At 40.9% G+C, this 23213-nt stretch overlaps 1 protein-coding gene across 1 annotated transcript in view; it reads left to right on the top strand.

The window, feature by feature from the left end:
- LOC139767104 (uncharacterized) overlaps positions 1–23213 on the top strand; it is a 415796-nt gene that overhangs the window by 29769 nt on the left and 362814 nt on the right. Inside the window, 1 exon segment of the mRNA XM_071696092.1 lies at positions 18770–18868. Coding sequence (XP_071552193.1) covers positions 18770–18868 — 99 coding nt within the window.

The raw sequence follows: 23213 nt of genomic DNA on the forward strand, positions 1-23213 counted from the left end.
AGGCATGTGTATGTGTAGGAAGAGAGGAAAGTGATTGGTTCTCAGTGAATGTAGGTTTGCGGCAGGGGTGTGTGATGTCTCCATGGTTGTTTAATTTGTTTATGGATGGGGTTGTTAGGGAGGTGAATGCAAGAGTTTTGGAAAGAGGGGCAAGTATGAAGTCTGTTGGGGATGAGAGAGCTTGGGAAGTGAGTCAGTTGTTGTTCGCTGATGATACAGCGCTGGTGGCTGATTCATGTGAGAAACTGCAGAAGCTGGTGACTGAGTTTGGTAAAGTGTGTGGAAGAAGAAAGTTAAGAGTAAATGTGAATAAGAGCAAGGTTATTAGGTACAGTAGGGTTGAGGGTCAAGTCAATTGGGAGGTGAGTTTGAATGGAGAAAAACTGGAGGAAGTGAAGTGTTTTAGATATCTGGGAGTGGATCTGGCAGCAGATGGAACCATGGAAGCGGAAGTGGATCATAGGGTGGGGGAGGGGGCGAAAAATTCTGGGAGCCTTGAAGAATGTGTGGAAGTCGAGAACATTATCTCGGAAAGCAAAAATGGGTATGTTTGAAGGAATAGTGGTTCCAACAATGTTGTATGGTTGCGAGGTGTGGGCTATGGATAGAGTTGTGCGCAGGAGGATGGATGTGCTGGAAATGAGATGTTTGAGGACAATGTGTGGTGTGAGGTGGTTTGATCGAGTAAGTAACGTAAGGGTAAGAGAGATGTGTGGAAATAAAAAGAGCGTGGTTGAGAGAGCAGAAGAGGGTGTTTTGAAATGGTTTGGGCACATGGAGAGAATGAGTGAGGAAAGATTGACCAAGAGGATATATGTGTCAGAGGTGGAGGGAATGAGGAGAAGAGGGAGACCAAATTGGAGGTGGAAAGATGGAGTGAAAAAGATTTTGTGTGATCAGGGCCTGAACATGCAGGAGGGTGAAAGGAGGGCAAGGAATAGAGTGAATTGGAGCGATGTGGTATACCGGGGTTGACGTGCTGTCAGTGGATTGAATCAAGGCATGTGAAGCGTCTGGGGTAAAGCATGGAAAGCTGTGTAGGTATGTATATTTGCGTGTGTGGACGTATGTATATACATGTGTATGGGGGTGGGTTGGGCCATTTCTTTCGTCTGTTTCCTTGCGCTTTCTCGCAAACGCGGGAGACAGCGACAAAGCAAAATAAAAAAAAAAAAAAAAATTCATATTCACTTGTAACTTCCTTCTTTTACACACACTCTTCCAAACTCAGTCACCAAGTTCTGCAATTTCTCATTTGAATCCTCCACCAGTACTCTGTCATCAACAAACAACTGACTCACTTTTTAGGTCCTTTCATTCCCTACAGATTGCATACTTACCCTTTTCTCCAAGACTCTTGCATTTACCCCCTCACCATGCCATCCATAATAGATTAAACATTCACACCACACAACCTTACTGCAGACCAGCCATCACTTGGAAGAACTCATTCCCCACTCTTCCAGCTTATACACATGCCTTACACCCTAGATAAATCACACAAGAAAATGAATCGTTTGACATCCCATACAAACAATTGATCTGCTCCACTAACCTGTCTGGTCATCCACTCCCTCAAAAGCAAATACAAGAAAGCTGCAAACCATTCAGAATAGTGCTCTCAGAACAATCACTCGCTGTGTGGCAGCTACAAACACTCAACATCTTCACAGTGAAACAAAGATCCTTCCAATACAATCTCACTTCAACATGTTCGGCACTTTTTTCTATGCAACAACACTAGACCATTCACCCTAACCAATCTGTAACTAACCACCAATCCTAACCCCAGATCAGAAATAAAAAGCGTACCTCTGCCTCGCTCTTCATTGACCACTTTTCATGGATCCCCCTACTTCCAACAAATCATACACTCACAGAATGCATACACATTGTAATAACTCAGCATGTGCTAAACAATTGACATCCCTACTTAGTTAAAATTCCAACCCTCTGGACACATATTCATTAGAAACCACATTCCCAAGACAAACTTGAATCACACTCTACTGCTTATTCTCTCGATGTGACTCAACACTTCAGTGCTACAAACACTATTTGAGATAGGCCAAGATCCTTCATACCACCAATACAGCTACCATAAAGAAGACACGGAGCACTTTCTGCACAAATTTTCTGCAAACTCATCAAAATGACCTTTGTTTCCAACTGGTGGATGTGGCCAGCTTCTTAAATTCTACAGGAGCCACATGAGGATAGAAGGGACTCTTGGAACAGGCAGATAAGGTAAGATACGGTATATATGCCTATGTATATTTCATGGACTGTTGATAAGGATGTGAAGGAGGATGAATTTGCTGGAAATGAAATGTAGTGTGAGTCTATTTGATTAAGTAATGAAAGGGTAAGAGAGTGATGTGGTAATAAAATGAGTGTTGTATATATGTGTCAGAAGAGGATGGAACAAGGAGAATGGAGAGACCAATGGGAAATGGAAGGATGGAGTTAAACAGATTTTAAATGATTGGGGCCTGAACATGCAGGAGAATGAAAGGTGAGCTATTGACAGAGTGAATTGTATGATGTGGTGTACAGGGTTGACATGCTATCAGTGGACTGTACCAGTGCATGTAAAGCAATTGGGAATAAACCATGGAAAGGTCTGTGGGGCCTGTTTGTTGATAGGGAGCGATGGTTTCAGAGCATTACACATGACAAATACTGAATGGACGTGAGTGGATGTGGCCTTCCTTCTTTTTCTTCTGCTACCTCGCTAACATGGAAAAGAGTGATTAAGTATGAAAAGAAATATTTCATACTTGATCACCATTTTCCACATTAGCCAGGTAACTTAGGAACATATGGAAGAAAGGCTGCATTCTCTTGATGATGTGTGCAGTGGAGCAAAACCAGCCCCCTATTCACAACTAGGCTCCACAGATCTTTTCATTATTTCTGAGCCACTTCACATGCCTTATTTCGGGCCATTGACAGCGCACCAACACCTGTGTACCACACCATTCCAGCTCAGTCTGTCCCATGCCTGGCTTTCAGTCTTCTGCATGTTAAGGCCCCAATCACTCCCAATATTTTTCACTATCTTTCCATCTCAAGTTTAATCTACCCTTCTCTTTGTCCTGTCCACCTGAAAAACATAAGGAATAGTTCTCAAAGGCTTTGCATCAAGTGAGAGAAGTCTCACATCACTGACAGAAAGTCAGAAATGGGAAATGCTGGTGTGGAGAGTGATCTAGTAAATCTAGTATACCCCAGACATATTTACTGAGGAAAAGTCCACTTTGGAAATTTATGTTGAAATTGGAGGTCAGGAAACTCTAGCCACACACATAAGCAAAGAAAGTGACAGAGGTGCTAATCCAGGTATGAGTGGAGAGGGAGTAAGTGGAAGCCAGGAAACAGCAAGCATAGACATGTTTACAGAGAGACAAGGGCACTGTTTCAATTATGGAAGGAGAGGGAGAAAGTGGAGTCCAGGAAACATTTAGCAAATTTAGCAAAGATGCAGAAAGGGACTTCGATGCTGACTCAGATATGAAAGTAACACAATGGGAAACCTTGCTTAGTACCAAAACAGAGGAGTAATGTGTAAATGACATGACCATTTTGGTTCTCCAAACATGCAACATACAAGTATCAGCAAGAAGAAAACACGAAAGGTCGTGCTTAGAACAAGAAAAATGAACTCTTTGCTGGAGGCAAAAAAGAATTGCAGAACTTCAAAGGAAGCCACAGCTCCCCCAGCAAAGGTAGTAAAACCTATCAAGTGAATTATCAGACTGGTTTAAGCAATAGGAAGAAGTAATTGATAGGAGCCTATAGAAACACTGCTTTAGAGTTGCTTTTGCCAGTGGCCTATTAAGGGTTTGTCACTAAAAGCTAAGAAGTAACAGAGGATAATTTTGCTGAAGCCACCCCCTTGAGGGGAGTTCCTGGAGGGAATGGGCATCAGAGAAATGTTTTGACCATAAACTGAAAATGTCATATGAAGCACAGGAAAAATAAGAAAAAGCCATGAATGAGATTAGAAATAACTGAAAATACTCTTTACTCCTATGCAAATTGCAAATCCAGGACCACAATCTCCATGGCCCACTTAAAACAGAAGATAATTTTACACATGACTTCCATAAAATTAGTCAGATTCTAAATTCGCAATATTGATTGGTATTAAGTAAGCCAAAAAGGATTAACAATCAATGATGCAACAGACTTCTTCCTAAACAGTAATCCTCCTAGTATGCAGATAATAGATATCACCACCTGCACAAGATTACATGAGGGCCATTTAGAGCATGCCTATGCACTCAGCCCCAGGTCCAAACTCCTAGAATTGTCTTTATGAAGAAATTTAGGACACCTTTACCACATGCACCAAATATCCTCTGGAGAAAAAGTCTGAAACTAACCTATATTGCCCCAGTCCTCAAAAGTGGAGGCATTGCTTTCTCATAAAACTACCAACTAATAGCATTAACATAGCACATCATCAGAATCTTCAGAAGAGTCCTAAGAGGCAAGCTGACAGAATTTATGGAAGGGAACAATTTACATAACCCAGGATAAAATGGTTTCAGGGCAGGAAGATCTTGCCTCTCTCAGTTGCTTGAGCACTATGAGAAGATTGTTGAAGCTCCATTACTTACATCCCAATGATCACATCCTCCCAGTTTATGTGTTTACTATTAAAACTAAAATTTGTGAAAACACCTCCACTGTGTTTTGATCAGGTGGTTTAATAAACTTGTTTCTACTTCAATCAGGCTGTGGTCAGAGTACTGGGTATCTGAGATGGTAATAACACATATCAGGCTACATTATTTTGAAGATTAAGTCTAGAATGTAATTTCCTGTGGCTGGTTTTCTTATTTTTAGGCTGAAGAACTTTTCACATAGTCTGAAGAGAACTTTTTTTGCAGCTGTTAATCCAAGCTACATCCTCTGACAATATTTTATGCCACAATGTTATTTCCTGCTTGTATGTGGGGTTGAGTTTCAGATTAGGTCAAGACATGATTCTAAGTTTCTTATTTGTTCCGTAAATCATGTGGCTTTGCAACTGGTTCTCTATGGATTACTGCAATGAACAGGTTTGGGTTTTCACTCTTGATAACAAGAGCTTTGATTACATCATTTGTGGAGTTCAGCAGTTCAGTTGTTATAAGTATACCTAACATATAAAGTCCAACTCCTCCACACAAACTTCTAGTCCAGTTCCATCTGTGCAGGTTGTAAGTTAGGGTAAATATTTCACTATTCATATGGTCTTCTGTATGTTTCAGTAAACACCACAAATACTGCACTTACCTTGTTTAGCAAGCCTCTTATAAATGGCATTTTATTCATTCTATGTGATTTCAATCCTTGTATGTTGACATATGAAGGACATTACATGGCTTTTCTTTGAGTAGTTTTGGGGGTTAATATGCTCTGTTCTGCTAAACATAGCAGAGTGCTCTCAGTTCCCTCACCATTCTGAAGAGGTAAGCCATTGTTATTTTCTCCTCTGGTTGTTCTTTTCTGCCTCCGTTTTGCCCTTCGTCTGTCACTAAAAAAGAAACTTCTGATGAGCACAAGTGATATGTCTGTCTCTGATATATGGGGGTTCTCATATCATTCATCAAAGCAGCACTTAACCTCTAATTATTGTTTGCATGATACTGAATGTTAAAATCTGCAACCTTCCCTATACCTTTCTTCAACGGGTTTATTTTCTAATGTTTTTAAATTTATGTTTCCCCAGTGTGACCTGAGAGTCTTGTATTATATGCAATTTTCCTTATGTTTTTAAATTTATTTTTCTCTAGTGCGACATGAGAGTCTTGTATTATATGCAATTTTCCTTTATGTATTACCTACAGACTTCCTCTGGATTTGTTGCTCATTTACTGTCATGTCTCAGCCTTTACATGTCTATGGCCATGCCTGAGAGAGTTTCCTGGCTTCTGCTTTTTTCCTACCCATACCATCTCCAGTGCCTCCAGTAAAAAGCTGAGTCTCCCAAGGAACTGTACTGGCACCTCTCCTGTTCCTCATTCTTATATCTGACGTTGATGCGAACACAAACCAAAGTTTCATTTTATCCTTTGCTCATGCCACAAGAATAAGTATGAAAATTGCATTAATAGAAGTTGGCGAGAGCAAAAGGAGGGAGATTGTGGAGAGGTTTAAAAGTTTTTGTGTGGATTTGCAAGGAATTGGGGAAACCCATATTCTTGGCCTGGGTGTGTGGAGTGGAAATTGAAATGATTGATGCAAGTTATGGGAGGGCATGGAAGGAGGTGTGTTATGGACAGAAATTAATGAAAGTTATCAGGAAAGAGGAAAAGAAGGATGTGCAATTCTCCTGTCACCAAGATTATGGGAGGGTGTTACAGAGCATAGATGGAATTGATCAAGAATAATGGGGGTGAAAGGAAAGATTGTAATTGTGAAGTATGCATGGGTATGTGCATATGCATCTGTGAATATGAAGACTGTATGACATAAGGATGAAATGAAGCTTTTCTAGAAAAATTTGAATGACTGTATGGACTCCCATGATGTAGTGGTTAGCATTCCTAACCGTGATGCATTCACAGGTCATCGAGGGTTGAGTGCCTAGGTTCGAATCCTGGTTGTGTTAGTTGATCCACAGTCATCACAGCTGTTCATCCACCCCTAGGGGTTGGTAGGTAAAAGGGTACCTGGCTCAGGCTAGGGTATTTATATGTACACTATAGTGTTGATGGGATGGCCTTTATTACATGAGTTTACATGAGACGGACAGACAACAGGAAGCCTCATTGGTTCATGACTGGGTTTTCTGGGGGGGGGGGAAGAGGAGTTGAACTTGACAAGAAAACATAATTCTGCTCAGCAATTTTTTAAGCTATCACCAGCTTCCTGCTGCTGCCCATAAGCCTTCTACTGTCCCTGTTACCACTGTCATTTATGCTGTTTATTTCTATTTTTTTTCTCAGAGTATACCTGAATTTATAGAATATTTGTCTAAACAACTTATGAAGGTGTTTATATTCTTAGCATTCACTGTCGAACGGTAACTTATTCCAGTGCTCAGTACACCTATAGGAAAAGAAGCTTTTTCCCATGTCTGTACTACATTGTTTAGCTTTGAGTTTTATCCCATTTGTCCTGGTAGTTATATTTTCTTGTATTTCGAAGAGATGTTCATGATTTATGTCACTGAACTTGTTCAGAATTTTGAACACTTGTATTAAGTCTCCACAATGTCTACATTTTTTAAGGGAGAAGAGATCCAGTTGTTTTAGCCTCTCTTTGTTTGCCAGATTTCTAAGGGATAGGATCAATTTTGTCATGCATCTTTGTACTTGCTCCAATTTTTCCTCGTCTTTTTTATAGTTTTGGGACCAAACCTGGACTGCTTACTCAAGATGTGGTCTTACTAGAGAATTATAAAGTGTGGTAATTGTTTCTGGTGTCTTGTAATATATGTTCCTGGCTATGAAACCTTACATATGGTTGCCTTTTTTACATACTGCTTAACACTGTTTAGTGTCCTTCAAATTGTTGTTAATGACAACTCCAAGGTCCTTTTCTTCATTTACTTTAGTTAGAGAGTTTCCAAATAGTTTGTATTTGGTACATATGTTCCTGTTTCCAAAGTTTAAAGCTTCACACTTGTCTACATTAAACTTCATTTGCCATCCATCTGACCACTTTCCTAGTAAGTTAAGATCTCTTTGAATCATTTCGCAGTCCTGCCTATATACAGCTCTACTCCCTATGTTACTATTACCAGCAGATTTGGAGATTTTAGATGTGAGACCGAGTTGTAGTTCATTTATGCATATTATGAAAAGAATTGGGCCTAGGACTAATCCCAGTGACACACCACTCATTACATTTAGCTAATTTAAATCTTCACTGTTTATTACTACACACTGCTTCCTTCTTTTAAGCCAGTTTCTGATCCTCAATACCTTTTTGGCTGCCTTAACTACTGTTTCAGCACATCCATTGGACTGGGGGAAGTGGGCTGAGGAGGTACGGGCCATGATTCCCCATTTTTTGTAGAAAGCTTCCATCTCCTTGCTGTCTACATTGGTTCCCCCATCCGAGGTGATTTCATTGGGTGCACCCCTCCTGAAGAAGGTGTACAGCCATGCAATAACTTGGAACTTTCCTGCATAGGTTCGAATTCTACTCTCTGTGCCATATAAGAGGTGTAATGAAAGCAGGTAGTCTTTCCTCACTTTATTATAAAGAAGTATCCTTTCACAGGAGAGGGTTGGCATTGCCTCTGTCTCAGTCTGACACCTTACATCCTACTGCCCAGCAAGCACTCTCATGCTGCTGCGTGCCCACGCCCAGTTATTGTAGCACACACACTAAACCCTACAGTAATAGAGGAATTAAAAGAAAGTGTGTGAACATAAATGTTCCACAGAAATAGGTTACATTCTATTTAACGGACTTTCGGCATTAATGGACTCCCTTTCCCCCTATTAGTCCATTGAATCGAGGGTATGTTGTATATGTATATATTGTGTATATATATTGTGTGAGGAAGTACCAGGAGAGACTGAGTACAGAATGGAAAAAGGTGAGAACAATGGAAGTAAGGGGAGTGGGGGAGGAATGGGATGTATTTAGGGAAGCAGTGATGGATTGCGCAAAAGATGCTTGTGGCATGAGAAGAGTGGGAGGTGGGTTGATTAGAAAGGGTAGTGAGTGGTGGGATGAAGAAGTAAGATTATTAGTGAAAGAGAAGAGAGAGGCATTTGGACGATTTTTGCCGGGAAAAAATGCAATTGAGTGAGAGATGTATAAAAGAAAGAGACAGGAGGTCAAGAGAAAGGTGCAAGAGGTGAAAAAGAGGGCAAATGAGAGTTGGGGTGAGAGAGTATCATTAAATTTTAGGGAGAATAAAAAGATGTTCTGGAAGGAGGTAAATAAAGTGCGTAAGACAAGGGAGCAAATGGGAAGTTCAGTGAAGGGCGCAAATGGGGAGGTGATAACAAGTAGTGGTGATGTGAGAAGGAGATGGAGTGAGTATTTTGAAGGTTTGTTGAATGTGTTTGATGATAGAGTGGCAGATATAGGGTGTTTTGGCGAGGTGGTGTGCAAAGTGAGAGGGTTAGGGAAAATGATTTGGTAAACAGAGAAGAGGTAGTAAAAGCTTTGTGGAAGATGAAAGCCGGCAAGGCAGCAGGTTTGGATGGTACTGTAGTGGAATTTATTAAAAAAGGGGGCGACTGTATTATTGACTGGTTGGTAAGGTTATTTAATGTATGTATGACTCATGGGGAGGTGCCTGAGGATTGGCGGAATGCGTGCATAGTGCCATTGTACAAAGGCAAAGGGGATAAGAGTGAGTGCTCAAATTACAGAGGTATAAGTTTGTTGAGTATTTCTGGTAAATTATATGGGAGGGTATTGATTGAGAGGGTGAACGCATGTACAGAGCATCAGATTGGGGAAGAGCAGTGTGGTTTCAGAAGTGGTAGAGGATGTGTGGATCAGGTGTTTGCTTTGAAGAATGTATGTGAGAAATACTTAGAAAAGCAAATGGATTTGTATGTAGCATTTATGGATCTGGAGAAGGCATATGATAGAGTTGATAGAGATGCTCTGTGGAAGGTATTTAAGAATATATGGTGTGGGAGGCAAGTTGTTATAAGCAGTGAAAAGTTTTTATCGAGGATGTAAGGCATGTGTACGTGTAGGAAGAGAGGAAAGTGATTGGTTCTCAGTGAATGTAGGTTTGCGGCAGGGGTGTGTGATGTCTCCATGGTTGTTTAATTTGTTTATGGATGGGGTTGTTAGGGAGGTGAATGCAAGAGTTTTGGAAAGAGGGGCAAGTATGATGTTTGTTGGGGATGAGACAGCTTGGGAAGTGAGTCAGTTGTTGTTCGCTGATGATACAGCGCTGGTGGCTGATTCATGTGAGAAACTGTAGAAGCTGGTGACTGAGTTTGGTAAAGTGTGTGAAAGAAGAAAGTTAAGAGTAAATGTGAATAAGAGCAAGGTTATTAGGTACAGTAGGGTTGAGGGTCAAGTCAATTGGGAGGTAAGTTTGAATGGAGAAAAGCTGGAGGAAGTAAAGTGTTTTAGATATCTAGGAGTGGATCTGGCAGCGGATGGAACCATGGAAGTGGAAGTGGATCATAGGGTGGGGGAGGGGGCGAAAATCCTGGGAGCCTTGAAGAATGTTTGGAAGTCGAGAACATTATCTCGGAAAGCAAAAATAGGTATGTTTGAAGGAATAGTGGTTCCAACAATGTTGTATGGTTGCGAGGCGTGGGCTATGGATAGAGTTGTGCGCAGGAAGGTGGATGTGCTGGAAATGAGATGTTTGAGGACAATGTGTGGTGTGAGGTGGTTTGATCGAGTAAGTAACGTAAGGGTAAGAGAGATGTGTGGAAATAAAAAGAGCGTGGTTGAGAGAGCAGAAGAGGGTTTTTTGAAATGGTTTGGGCACATGGAGAGAACGAGTGAGGAAAGATTGACCAAGAGGATATATGTGTCGGAGGTGGAGGGAACGAGGAGAAGTGTAAGACCAAATTGGAGGTGGAAAGGTGGAGTGAAAAAGATTTTGTGTGATCGGGGCCTGAACATGCAGGAGGGTGGAAGGAGGGCAAGGAATAGAGTGAATTGGATCGATGTGGTATACCGGGGTTGACGTGCTGTCAGTGGATTGAATCAGGGCATGTGAAGCGTCTGGGGTAAAGCATGGAAAGCTGTGTAGGTATGTATATTTGCGTGTGTGGACGTATGTATATACATGTGTATGGGGGTGGGTTGGGCCATTTCTTTCGTCTGTTTCCTTGCGCTACCTCTGTTCTTAACGCTACCTCGCTATCACGGGAAATGGCGAATAGTATGAAAAAAAAATAAAGTGCGTAAGACAAGGGAACAAATGGGAACTTCAGTGAAGGGGGCTAATGGGGAGGTGATAACAAGTAGTGGTGATGTGAGAAGATGGAGTGGGTATTTTGAAGGTTTGTTGAATGTGTTTGATGATAGAGTGGCAGATATAGGGTGTTTTAGTTGAGGTGGTGTGCAAAGTGAGAGGGTTAGGCAGGATGATTTGGTAAACAGAGAAGAGGTAGTAAAAGCTTTGCTTGTAGCATTTATCGATGTTGAGAGGGCATATGATAGGGTTGATAGAGATGCTTTGTGGAAGTTATTAAAAGTATATGGGGTGGGAGGTAAGTTGCTAGAAGCAGTGAAAAGTTTTTACCAAGGATGTAAGGCATGTGTATGAGTAGGAACAGAGTAAAGTAATCGGTTCCCAGTGAATGTCTGTTTGTGGCAGGGGTGCATGATGTCCCCATGGCTGTTTAACTTGTTTGTGGATGGGGTGGTTAGGGAGGTGAATGCAAGACATTTGGAGAGAGGGGCAAGTATGCAGTCTGTTGTGGATGAAAGGGCTTTGGAATTGAGTCAGTTGTTGTTTGCTGATGATATGGTGCTGGTGGCTGATTTGGGTGAGAAACTGCAGAAGTTGGTGACTGAATTTGGTAAAGTGTGTGAAAAAAGAAAGCTGAGAGTAAATGTGAATAAGAGCAAGGTTATTAGGTTCAGTAAGGTTGAGGGACAAGTTGATTTGGAGGTAAGTTTGAATGGAGAAAAACTGGAGGAGTTGAAGTGTTTTAGATATCTGGGAGTGGATTTGGCAGTGGATGGAACCATGGAAATGGAAGTGAGTCACAGGGTGGGGGAGGGAGCGAAGGTTCTGGGAGTATTGAAGAATGTGTGGAAGGCAAGAATGTTATCTCAGAAAGCAAATATGGGTATGTTTGAGGGGAATAGTGGTTCCAACAATGTTATATGGTTGCAAGGCATGGGCTTCAGATAGAGTTGTATGGAGGAGGGTGGAAGTGTTGGAAATGGAATGTTTGAGGACAGTATGGGGTGTGAGGTAGTTTGATTGAATAAGTAATGAAAAGGTAAGAGAGATGTGTGGTAATAAAAAGAGTGTGATTGAGAGAGCAGAAGAGAATATGTTGAAATGGTTTGGTCACATGGAATGAGTGAGGAAAGATTGATAAAGAGGATATATGTGACGTAGGTAGAGGGAACGAGAAGTGGGAGACCAAATTGGAGTTGGAAGGGCGGAGTGAAAATGACTTTAAGCGATCAGGGCCTGAACATACGGGAGGATGAAAGGCATGCAAAGAATAGAGTGAATTGGAACGTTGCGGTATACTGGGGTTGACGTGCTGTCAATGGATTGAACCAGGGCATGTAAAATGTCTGGGATAAACCGTAGAAAGTTTTGTGGGGCCTAGATGTGGAAAGGAGAGCTGTGGTTTTGGTGCATTACACATGACGGCTAGAGACTGAGTGTGAACGAATGTGGCCTTTTTTTGTCTTTTCCTAGTGCTACCTCGCAGGTGTGTGTGTGTGTGTGTGTGTGTGTATGCTTATGTGTGGTGGGGTGGTGGCGGGAATGGATGAAAGCAGCAAGCGTGAATATGTACATGTATATATGTATATGTGTGTATGCGTTGAAATGTATAGATATGTATATGCACGTGTGTGGGTGGGTTGGGCCATTCTTTCATCTGTTTCCATGCACTACCTCGCTAACAGGGAGACGGCAATTAAGTGATAAATATATATATATATATATATATATATATATATATATATATATATATATATATATATATATATATATATATATATATATTTTTCATACTATTCGCCATTTCCCGCGATAGCGAGGTAGCGTTAAGAACAGAGGACTGGGCCTTTGAGGGAATACCCTCACCTGGCCCCCTTCTCTGTTCCTTCTTTTGGAAAATTAAAAAAAAAAAAAAAAAAAAACGAGAGGGGAGGATTTCCAGCCCCCCGCTCCCTTCCCTTTTAGTCGCCTTCTACGACACGCAGGGAATACGTGGGAAGTATTCTTTCTCCCCTATCCCCATATATATATATATATATATATATATATATATATATATTTGTTTTATACTTAATCACTGTTTCCTGCATCAGCAAGGTAGCACAAGGAAACAGACGAAGAATGGCCCAACCACTCATATACTCATATATGCATAAGCCTCCATACACACACATATACATACACAGTCACATACGTATGTACACATGTACATATTCGTACTTGCTGCCTCCATCCCTTCCGTTGCTACCCTGCCACACAGGAAACAGGTTCCCCCATTCACTCACACTCAGTCTCTAACTCTCAAGTATAATGCACTGAAACCACAGCTCCCTTTCCACATCCAGGCCCCACACACCTTTCCATGGTTTGGTTTACCCCAGATGCTTCACATGCCCTGATTCAGTCCACTGGGCAGCATGTCCACCTTGGTATACCACATCATTCCAATTCACTCTTTTCCTTGCACAGCCTCTCACCCTCCTGTATGTTCAAGCCCCAATTGCTCAAAATCTTTTTCACTCCATCCTTCCTCCTCCAAGTTGGTCTCACGCTTCTCCTTGTTCCCTGTACCTCTGACACATATATCCTCTTTGTCAATCTTTCATCACTCATTCTCTCCTTGTGTCCAAACCACTTCAACACACCCTCTTCTGCTCTCTGAACCACACTCTTTTTATTACCACACATCTATCTCTCTTACCCTTTCATTACTTATTCAATCAAACTACCTTACACCCTATATTGTCCTCAAACATTTCATTTCCAACACGTCCACCCTCCTCCATACAACTCTATCTATAGCCCATGCCTCACAACCATATAACATTGTTGGAACCACAATTCCTTCGAACACAACCCCTTTTTGCTTTCCGAAATAACGTTCTTGCCTTCCACATATTTTTCATCACCTCAGAAACTTTGCCCCCTCCCCCACCCTGTGACTCACTTCCGCTTCCATGGTTCCATCCACTGCTAAGTCCACTCCCAGATATCTAAAACACTTCACTTTCTCCAGTTTTTCTCCAGTCAAACTTACCTCCAAATTAACTTGGCCCTCAACCCTACTGAACATAATAACATTGGTCTTATTCACATTTACTCTCTGCTTTCTTCTTTCACACGCTTTACAAAACTCAGTCACCAGCTTCTGCAGTTTCTCACCCGAATCAGTCACCAGTGCTGCATCATCAGCGAACTACTGACTCACTTCCCAAACCCTTTCACCCACAACAGACTGCATACTTGCCCCTCTCTCCAAAACTCTTGCATTCACCTCCCTAACCACCCCATCCATAAATAAATTAAACAACCATGGAGACATCACACCTGTCCAGCAGACCGACATTCCCTGGGAACCAATCACTTTCCTCTCTTCCTACTTGTACACATGCCTTACATCCTTGGTAAAAACTTTTCACTGCTTCTAGTAACTTAACTCCCACGAGTAGTGGTGATGTGAGAAGGAGATGGAGTGAGTATTTTGAAGGTTTGTTGAATGTGTTTGATGATAGAGTGGCAGATATAGGGTGTTTTGGTCGAGGTGGTGTGCAAAGTGAGAGGGTTAGGGAAAATGATTTGGTAAACAGAGAAGAGGTAGTGAAAGCTTTGCGGAAGATGAAAGCCGGCAAGGCAGCAGGTTTGGATGGTATTGCAGTGGAATTTATTAAAAAAGGGGGTGACTGTATTGTTGACTGGTTGGTAAGGTTATTTAATGTATGTATGACTCATGGTGAGGTGCCTGAGGATTGGCGGAATGCGTGCATAGTGCCATTGTACAAAGGCAAAGGGGATAAGAGTGAGTGCTCAAATTACAGAGGTATAAGTTTGTTGAGTATTCCTGGTAAATTATATGGGAGGGTATTGATTGAGAGGGTGAAGGCATGTACAGAGCATCAGATTGGGGAAGAGCAGTGTGGTTTCAGAAGTGGTAGAGGATGTGTGGATCAGGTGTTTGCTTTGAAGAATGTATGTCAGAAATACTTAGAAAAGCAAATGGATTTGTATGTAGCATTTATGGATCTGGAGAAGGCATATGATAGAGTTGATAGAGATGCTCTGTGGAAGGTATTTAAGAATATATGGTGTGGGAGGAAAGTTGTTATAAGCAGTGAAAAGTTTTTATCGAGGATGTAAGGCATGTGTACGTGTAGGAAGAGAGGAAAGTGATTGGTTCTCAGTGAATGTAGGTTTGCGGCAGGGGTGTGTGATGTCTCCATGGTTGTTTAATTTGTTTATGGATGGGGTTGTTAGGGAGGTAAATGCAAGACTTTTGGAAAGAGGGGCAAGTATGAAGTCTGTTGGGGATGAGAGAGCTTGGGAAGTGAGTCAGTTGTTGTTCGCTGATGATACAGCGCTGGTGGCTGATTCATGTGAGAAACTGCAGAAGCTGGTGACTGAGTTTGGTAAAGTGTGTGGAAGAAGAAAGTTAAGAGTAAATGTGAATAAGAGCAAGGTTATTAGGTACAGTAGGGTTGAGGGTCAAGTCAATTGGGAGGTGAGTTTGAATGGAGAAAAACTGGAGGAAGTGAAGTGTTTTAGATATCTGGGAGTGGATCTGGCAGCGGATGGAACCATGGAAGCGGAAGTGGATCATAGGGTGGGGGAGGGGGCGAAAATTCTGGGGGCCTTGAAGAATGTGTGGAAGTCGAGAACATTATCTCGGAAAGCAAAAATGGGTATGTTTGAAGGAATAGTGGTTCCAACAATGTTGTATGGTTGCGAGGCGTGGGCTATGGATAGAGTTGTGCGCAGGAGGATGGATGTGCTGGAAATGAGATGTTTGAGGACAATGTGTGGTGTGAGGTGGTTTGATCGAGTGAGTAACGTAAGGGTAAGAGAGATGTGTGGAAATAAAAAGAGCGTGGTTGAGAGAGCAGAAGAGGGTGTTTTGAAGTGGTTTGGGCACATGGAGAGAATGAGTGAGGAAAGATTGACCAAGAGGATATATGTGTCGGAGGTGGAGGGAACGAGGAGAAGAGGGAGACCAAATTGGAGGTGGAAAGATGGAGTGAAAAAGATTTCGTGTGATCGGGGCCTGAACATGCAGGAGGGTGAAAGGAGGGCAAGGAATAGAGTGAATTGGAGCGATGTGGTATACCGGGGTTGACGTGCTGTCAGTGGATTGAATCAAGGCATGTGAAGCGTCTGGGGTAAACCATGGAAAGCTGTGTAGGTATGTATATTTGCATGTGTGGACGTATGTATATACATGTGTATGGGGAAGGTTGGGCCATTTCTTTCATCTGTTTCCTTGCGCTACCCCGCAAACGCGGGAGACAGCGACAAAGTGTAATAAAAAAAAAATAATATTATTATACTTTGTTGCTGTCTCCCGTGTTAGCGAGGCAGCATAAGGAATCAGTTAAAAGAACAGCCCAACCCGCCCACATACACATGTATATACATAAATGCCCACACACTCACATATACATACCTGTACATTTCATTTTTTTTTTCATATTTGCCATTTTCCACATTAGTGAGGTAGCATTAAGAACAGAGGTTTAAGCCTTTGAGGAAATATCCTCACTTGGTCCCCTCCTCAATTCCTTCTTTAAGGAAACTAAAAACGCTACCTCGCGCATGTGTGCAGGGGGAGGGGGTGCCATTTCATGTGTGGGAGGGTGGTGACGGGAATGGATGAAGACAGCAAGCCTGCATATGTACATTTGTATATATGTATATTTCTGTGTATGTATATGTATTTATACGTTGAAATGTATAGGTATGTATATGTTCGTGTTTGGGCATATATGTATATACATGTGTATGTGGGTTGTTTGGGCCATTCTTTTGCCTGTCTCCTTGCACTACCTCGCTAACATGGGAGACAGCGACTAAGTATGATAAGATATAAATGAAAAATATTTTCATATAAATATATATGTGTGTAGTGTTAATGGGATGGCCTTGATTAGGGCCTCAGCTGTTTGTACCGTCACAACAAAAATAAAAAATTGAGAGAGAAAAAAGATGAACCAATTGGGGGCAAGATCTTGTATTTACAGCAGGTTGGCCTGGAGGTGAAAAGCAAATCCAGAATATCAGGAGAGTGGTCAGAGCGGTCAGGAATATTCATAAGGTGGGAGATAATTTGCACTAAATCATTGAGAATGGAAAACTTGAGGGCTTTAATCCCTTCACCATCCATATGGTGAGTGTTGAAATCCCCGAGGTAGAGGATTTCAGCTTGGAGGTGAGAGGATGTCAAAGTTCTCATTTTGGTTACATACACACATATTTAGACACTCCAATCTGAGTCTTCAAGGAGAATAAGTACTTCCCTTTTGGCTCCTTCTGTTTCCTTATTTAGAAATGGAAATAGAAGAAAGGAAGGGTTTCCAGCCCCCCACTTCTGCCACTTTTAGTCATCTTCTGAGACACAGGGAATATGGAGGTAGAATTCTTTCTCCCATACCTATGAATTTACAAAAGATTAATGGAAAACAATAAGGTTTTATTCAACTACAAATTCATGAAGTTAAGAAAGTAAGGGAACTTTAGTTGAGGTAAGAAGAGTCTTTGATGCATATCTTCTTTCATCAGTGAAAACCATCACACACCAGTCTGCAAATGGCTGTCTTAGTTTTGAGGATTATCTCTGATTTTGCTCTAATGTTTATTTAGAAAGTCATTGAGGGTTTGTTTGTTTTTTATAAAAAATATATGATATGAATGGAGGAGAAAGTAATATATACAAGATGATGGTAAAGTTATTAAGTATTAGGAAATAAAGATATTATTTATTTATTTCCCATTGACCTATTTCATGAAATGCTCTTGGAGTACTCCAGGACTTCATTTCCTGGAGCTTTTGCAGCTCCAAGGGTGCAATACTTCCAGTTATAGGGAAATAATGAACTCCTTTAAAAGGAGTTCTTTGACGAGACTCTGCTTCGTGTGAGACATCTTTGCCAAGGGTGACTTTTCACTCATGGTTTAACCTCATGCAGGCAGTCTGGTAACACCAAATAAGGAGATGAACCAATTTGATGGTTTTATTGACTTTTAACGTTTATATTTAAATTTCAATAACTTTTTTATGTGGTAATTTGTAATTTGGGTTTCAGTTTAGGTGTCATCATTGATATATAAATTTAGGTCTAGGTCTAACCATAGTTTAGCCCTAACCATTAACATATAAGGTAAAGGGTGTTTTTTGGAGACATTTTTGGAAAAAAGTGCCTCTTATATGGCAAGAAATAAGGTAATTTATACCTGTAAATTCCCAGAAGGCAGTGCTTCTAATCTGCACTTGCAGATAGTTTTGTTTTGGCATGGCAGCCATGGAAGACTAAATATTACCACTTGTATAGAAAGGGGATAGCGAGCTTAGTAGTATTGACATTGGTATTGAAAGGTGTAACAAGTCTCGTAAATGAAGATGATATGACATCCAGGACCCAAAATAGTTTGATACAATAAGAACGTAGTGGACTTTTTAATTCAGAAATTTAGAAAGAATCTGGACAAGTACTACAAAGTTTGCTAAATCTGTCAGAATATATTGGCTACATAGATCTCTGGACTGTGGCCTTCAACAAGTTGAGGAGAGAAATGTCGTAGCAATATTCGTTTTTACCAGCTTCATATGTAATTGAATGTCTTGATATGTGTTCAACAATAAGGCTTTTGCCGGGAGAAAGAAAATATACCTTTTTAGTAGTATATGTAAGCTGCAGTGACCCCACTTAATCAATAAGTGAAAGCAACACTAGTTTGTCTTCTCTCTCTCATTCTCTCTCCCATAGTGAATGAGATGGACAGCTGCTTATTTTTCAGCTACAAAATTTCGTGATAGTTTCATGATCTACCCACTGGAATATAGTTCTGAGGGGATTACAGTTATGTAAAAACTATACTTGTGTTGTATGGCTTGATTTTGTATTTATTGCTTGCTCTTTCAAAATTCAGGGTCCCCTAAAGATGAATCTGTGATGAAAGCAAGGAGTGGATCTCCTTCCCAACAAGTTCCTTGCATTTCTATTGAATCCAGTGAAGAGAGTGAAAAAGGTAAGAGACAAGTGAATTGGTTTTTAGTCTATGCATTCCCCAAGCTTGAAAGTACTGGTGAATGCTTTTAGTGTAATTTCTATTCCAGACATGCAAATGGTGGTGTAGAAGGACTTATGATTTGTAAGAGCTGTTTAAACTAACCACAGCCTCACTTGTGCACATTAGAGGGACACATGGCATATAATGAAAAATGCACAGATTTCATATCCGATGTTTTCAGATAAATATAGTGATTCATAACTTGGGAGATTCATGATATGTGAAGTTATTTATTTCTTAACTAATCCAGGGTGGCCTGATTTGAAGTTTTTTCATTGTTTGTGTATTTTTTCTGCTTATATTCATGTGAATGTTGTTTTCTTCATTAAATAGGGTGTTATATACAGCGTATTCTCCTATTATTGGTTCTTGATTGTCTCCATCTTTTCACTTGACTAAAGTTAAACAGTAACTTAATCAAGCACTGAAGGATCCTGCATTTGGTTTGGCCATCACAGTACAGTGCGTATGTAGTGTCATATGGGAATGCTTCTTGTAAAACCAGGATAAGTAGGAATTTTTGATGCCTGGTATTTAGACTGCTACAGAAGTGCTGGTGTGAATCCAGAGTTAACTAGACCTACCAGGTACTTACCAGGTATTCAAGCATTTTGTTAGAGATATATTATCAGAAAATGAGAGAAAAAGGTGGTGGTATGGTAAAAATATGGATGATTTCATTGCCCCAACTCTACAGTTTTCTTGACCAGGCAGAGAGAACTGTCTCCCTGAGTACATAAACCAGGCACACAAGCAGAGGCAGACAGGCACCACAGGAGATTACCTTCCTTCTTCCCCAGAATGCTGTCCATAAATTCCACTTTTTTTTTTGTGAACTAGTTGGAACTGTCAAAATTTGTAAGTAACAACTTGGTATGATGAAATATAATACTTAAGAGTCATAAAGCTTTTTCTTGAACATACTTTATAAGGAAAGGAAAAATACAGAACTTTATAACAAGAAATGGAATTCTTCACTGCTCCTAACATTATAAACCCCTTACCACACCAGCTTCTGGGGTCATTGGGAGAGTAAAGGGCCAAAGAGAGAGTCCTCCTATGTACCTATGAGTATCTCTGATAAGATTCTGCCCATGGCAGGGCTAGTGCAAAGCATGTGCTGCAAGTCTTGCTTGTTAAATTTTACTGTTTCTTATTGCCACCATTCCTCTTGTGTAGTTAATATACCCAAGGTTCATCTAGGACAGACTTCAGCCATGAGTCTGTTTTTCTTATAAATGTTTCTGTAGGTACTCCTTGTATGTTTCTTATTTCTTCTGGTGTCGCATAAGCAATCTTTTGAGCTTTTTTTTGCAAGACGCATGATTTTGCTTTTTTTTCTGAAATGGTTTCAGATTTAAAATGTTACTCCTTATGCCTTTTGTTTACTACTCTGCAAATATTACCTTGTATCTCTCCCTTCTTTCTAGACTGCAGAAGTCAAGTTCTTTCAACCTCTAGTGGTTGTTTACATCCTCTAGACAGCCAGTTTTGCTTGTGAAGTGTATCTATTTTTTCCATCTTTTCAACTGGTAACCATACGGCTTCTTATGTGATTGAACGTTTTCATCATTAGCTTCCTGTCTCATGTGAAAGATCTCATTATTGTACCACTCATTATTTTGCTTGAGAGCACTGTCTTATTATTGTACAAATTCCTTGACTTAAAGTTTTTCACTTGCAGTAATACCTAGGACTTTAAGATTTTCTACATCTATTTTTTTCCCTGTAGGGAAATAATGTAAGGAACAGATGAACAGAAAGCCTCATTTGCTCACATCCTTTCTCTTGCTGTTATGTGTAATGCACCAAAACCACAGCCACCTATCCACAAGCAGGTCTTACAGACCTTTCTGTGGCTTCCTCCACCTGTTTCATATACCCTGATTTAGTCCATTGAATGCATGTTGTTCCATGTATACCACATCACTCCAAATTACTCTACCCTGTACATGCCTTTCACCCTCCTGCATGGTCAAGCCCTAGGTACAGAAAATCTTATTAGTTTTTCCTTCCACCAGCAGTTTGGTCTCCCCCTTTATGTCCCTTCCACTTCTGGCTTATATCCTCTTTGTCAACCTCTCCTCAGCCATTCTTCGTATTTCCAAACCTTTTCAGCACTCACCTTTCACGACTCTCAACTAAACTCCTTATTACCGCACCTCTCTTCCCCTAACATTACTTGATTAACCCTCCTCACCCCACATATTGTCCTCAAACATTTAATTTCCACCACATTCACTCTGAACCTTAATAACCTTGCTTTTATTCTCATTTACTTTTAGCTTTTTATGTTTGCACATTCTCTCAAACTCAGCCACCAGGTTCTTCAGTTTCTCAACAGAATCTGCCACCTGTGTTTTTTCATCAGCAAACAGCTGACTAACTTTCTAGGCCCCTTCACCACAACTGACTGATTACATACCTCTTTCCCCAGGACCCATGTATCTTTCTCCAGGACCCACATATCTATCTCCCTCTCCATTCCATCTGTAAACAAGTTAAACATCCATGGTGACATCACCCACCTGTGCTGCAGGCCCATCATCACTTGGAACCATTCACCCTCCCCTCCAACTGCATGTACACATGCTGTACTTTTCTGACAACAACTCTTTACTGTTTCTTATAGCTTTTCTCCCAAATCATACACCTTCCACAAAACATCTCTAGCAGTGCTATAATATGCATTCTCTGGATCCACATATGCCATGTACAGATCCTCCTTTTTCTCTCTCAGTATTTCTTACACACTTTCTTCACAGCAAACACCTGATCCATACACCCTGTATCACTCCCAAAACCACTTTGTTCCTCCCTAATCTGATGCTCTATGTTCCACCCCAATCTGATGCTCTGTGCATACCACCATCCTCTCAATCACTACTTTTCCATGCAACTTCACAGGTACATACCAACAAAGTTATACCTCTGTAATTCGAACGCTCACCTTTCTCTCCTTTACTGTTATACAATGGCACTATATGTGCATTCTGCCAATCTTGAGGCACCTCACCATGATCCATACGTATATTGAAAATCCTTACAAATCAGTCAACACACACACACACACACACACACACACACACACACACACACACACACACACACACACACACACACACACACACAACGAATTCTGCGATACCAAACAGTCCTGTTACCTTGCCACATTTTCATTTTACACATGGCTGTCACCACCTCTTCTTTCATTTCCACTCCACATGCCATGACTTTCATATCGCTTAACTCCTTGATCCAAATACCGTACATCTGCTGCCACCAGAGATTTAACAGTCCTTCAAAGTACTCACTTCAGCTTATCACTGCTTGTTCCCTCTTCCCCATTTGCCCCCTTCACTGATGTTTCCATTTTGTTGTTGTTTTTTTAACTTCCACCACCCTCTTCTGTCACACATCATTTCCTTTTATCTGAAAACCTTAAGAAATCTTCATCCTTCCTTCCACCAGGGAGTGACCCGAGATCCCACCAGTTGTCATTCTCAGCACTTTTACATCCACACATTTCCTTCAGGCATGCCTGTCAATTAGTATGTAATCTAATAATGCTCGCTGATCATCTTTCATTCTCACCAAATTTTAAGCCAAATTTTCCCAGTCACCATTCTTTTTTTTCATCACACTTCTCAACAAGCTGTTCACCATTTCTTTTTACCGCACTGAATACTCCATGCTCCCCAATTGTACTCTCAATTGTCACGTCACTCATTTTTATATGTAAAACCTCCATCACATACTTGGTCTCTTGCATCAAAAGTCTTAATATGTTCACCCACTCGGCTGCTTACAAAACATTCTCCTTTCTTCATTTTCTCTTGGCCGGATGCATAAACACTTATGATCACCCATCTCTGGTAACTCTCTTTCATTTTTACCCACATCAATCTGGAAATCACTTCCTTGAACTCTTTCACACATTCCCACAACTCTGTCAGCAGTAGTGCTGCCCCATCCTTAGCTTTTGCTTTCACACTAACCCCTCTTTTTACCCCTAAGACATTCCCAAACCATTCATTTCTGCACCCTTGAGCTTTGGTTCACTCAGAGCTTAAACATCCAGGTTCCTTTCCTCAAATATGCTATCTATCACTCCTTTCTTCTTATCCTGGTTATATCCACACACATTCAGACACCCCAGCCAGATCCTTTAAGGAGGATGAGTCCTTGCTTCACTCTTTTGTTCCATCTTTTAGAAATTGAAGTAAAAAAAAGGCCCCTCCCACCTGCCCCTCTTAGTTGCCTTCAATGACATGCATGAGACAAGTGGGTAGTATTCTTTCTG

This window comes from Panulirus ornatus, chromosome 4 (assembly GCF_036320965.1).
Source record: "Panulirus ornatus isolate Po-2019 chromosome 4, ASM3632096v1, whole genome shotgun sequence".
Taxonomy (NCBI): domain Eukaryota; kingdom Metazoa; phylum Arthropoda; class Malacostraca; order Decapoda; family Palinuridae; genus Panulirus; species Panulirus ornatus.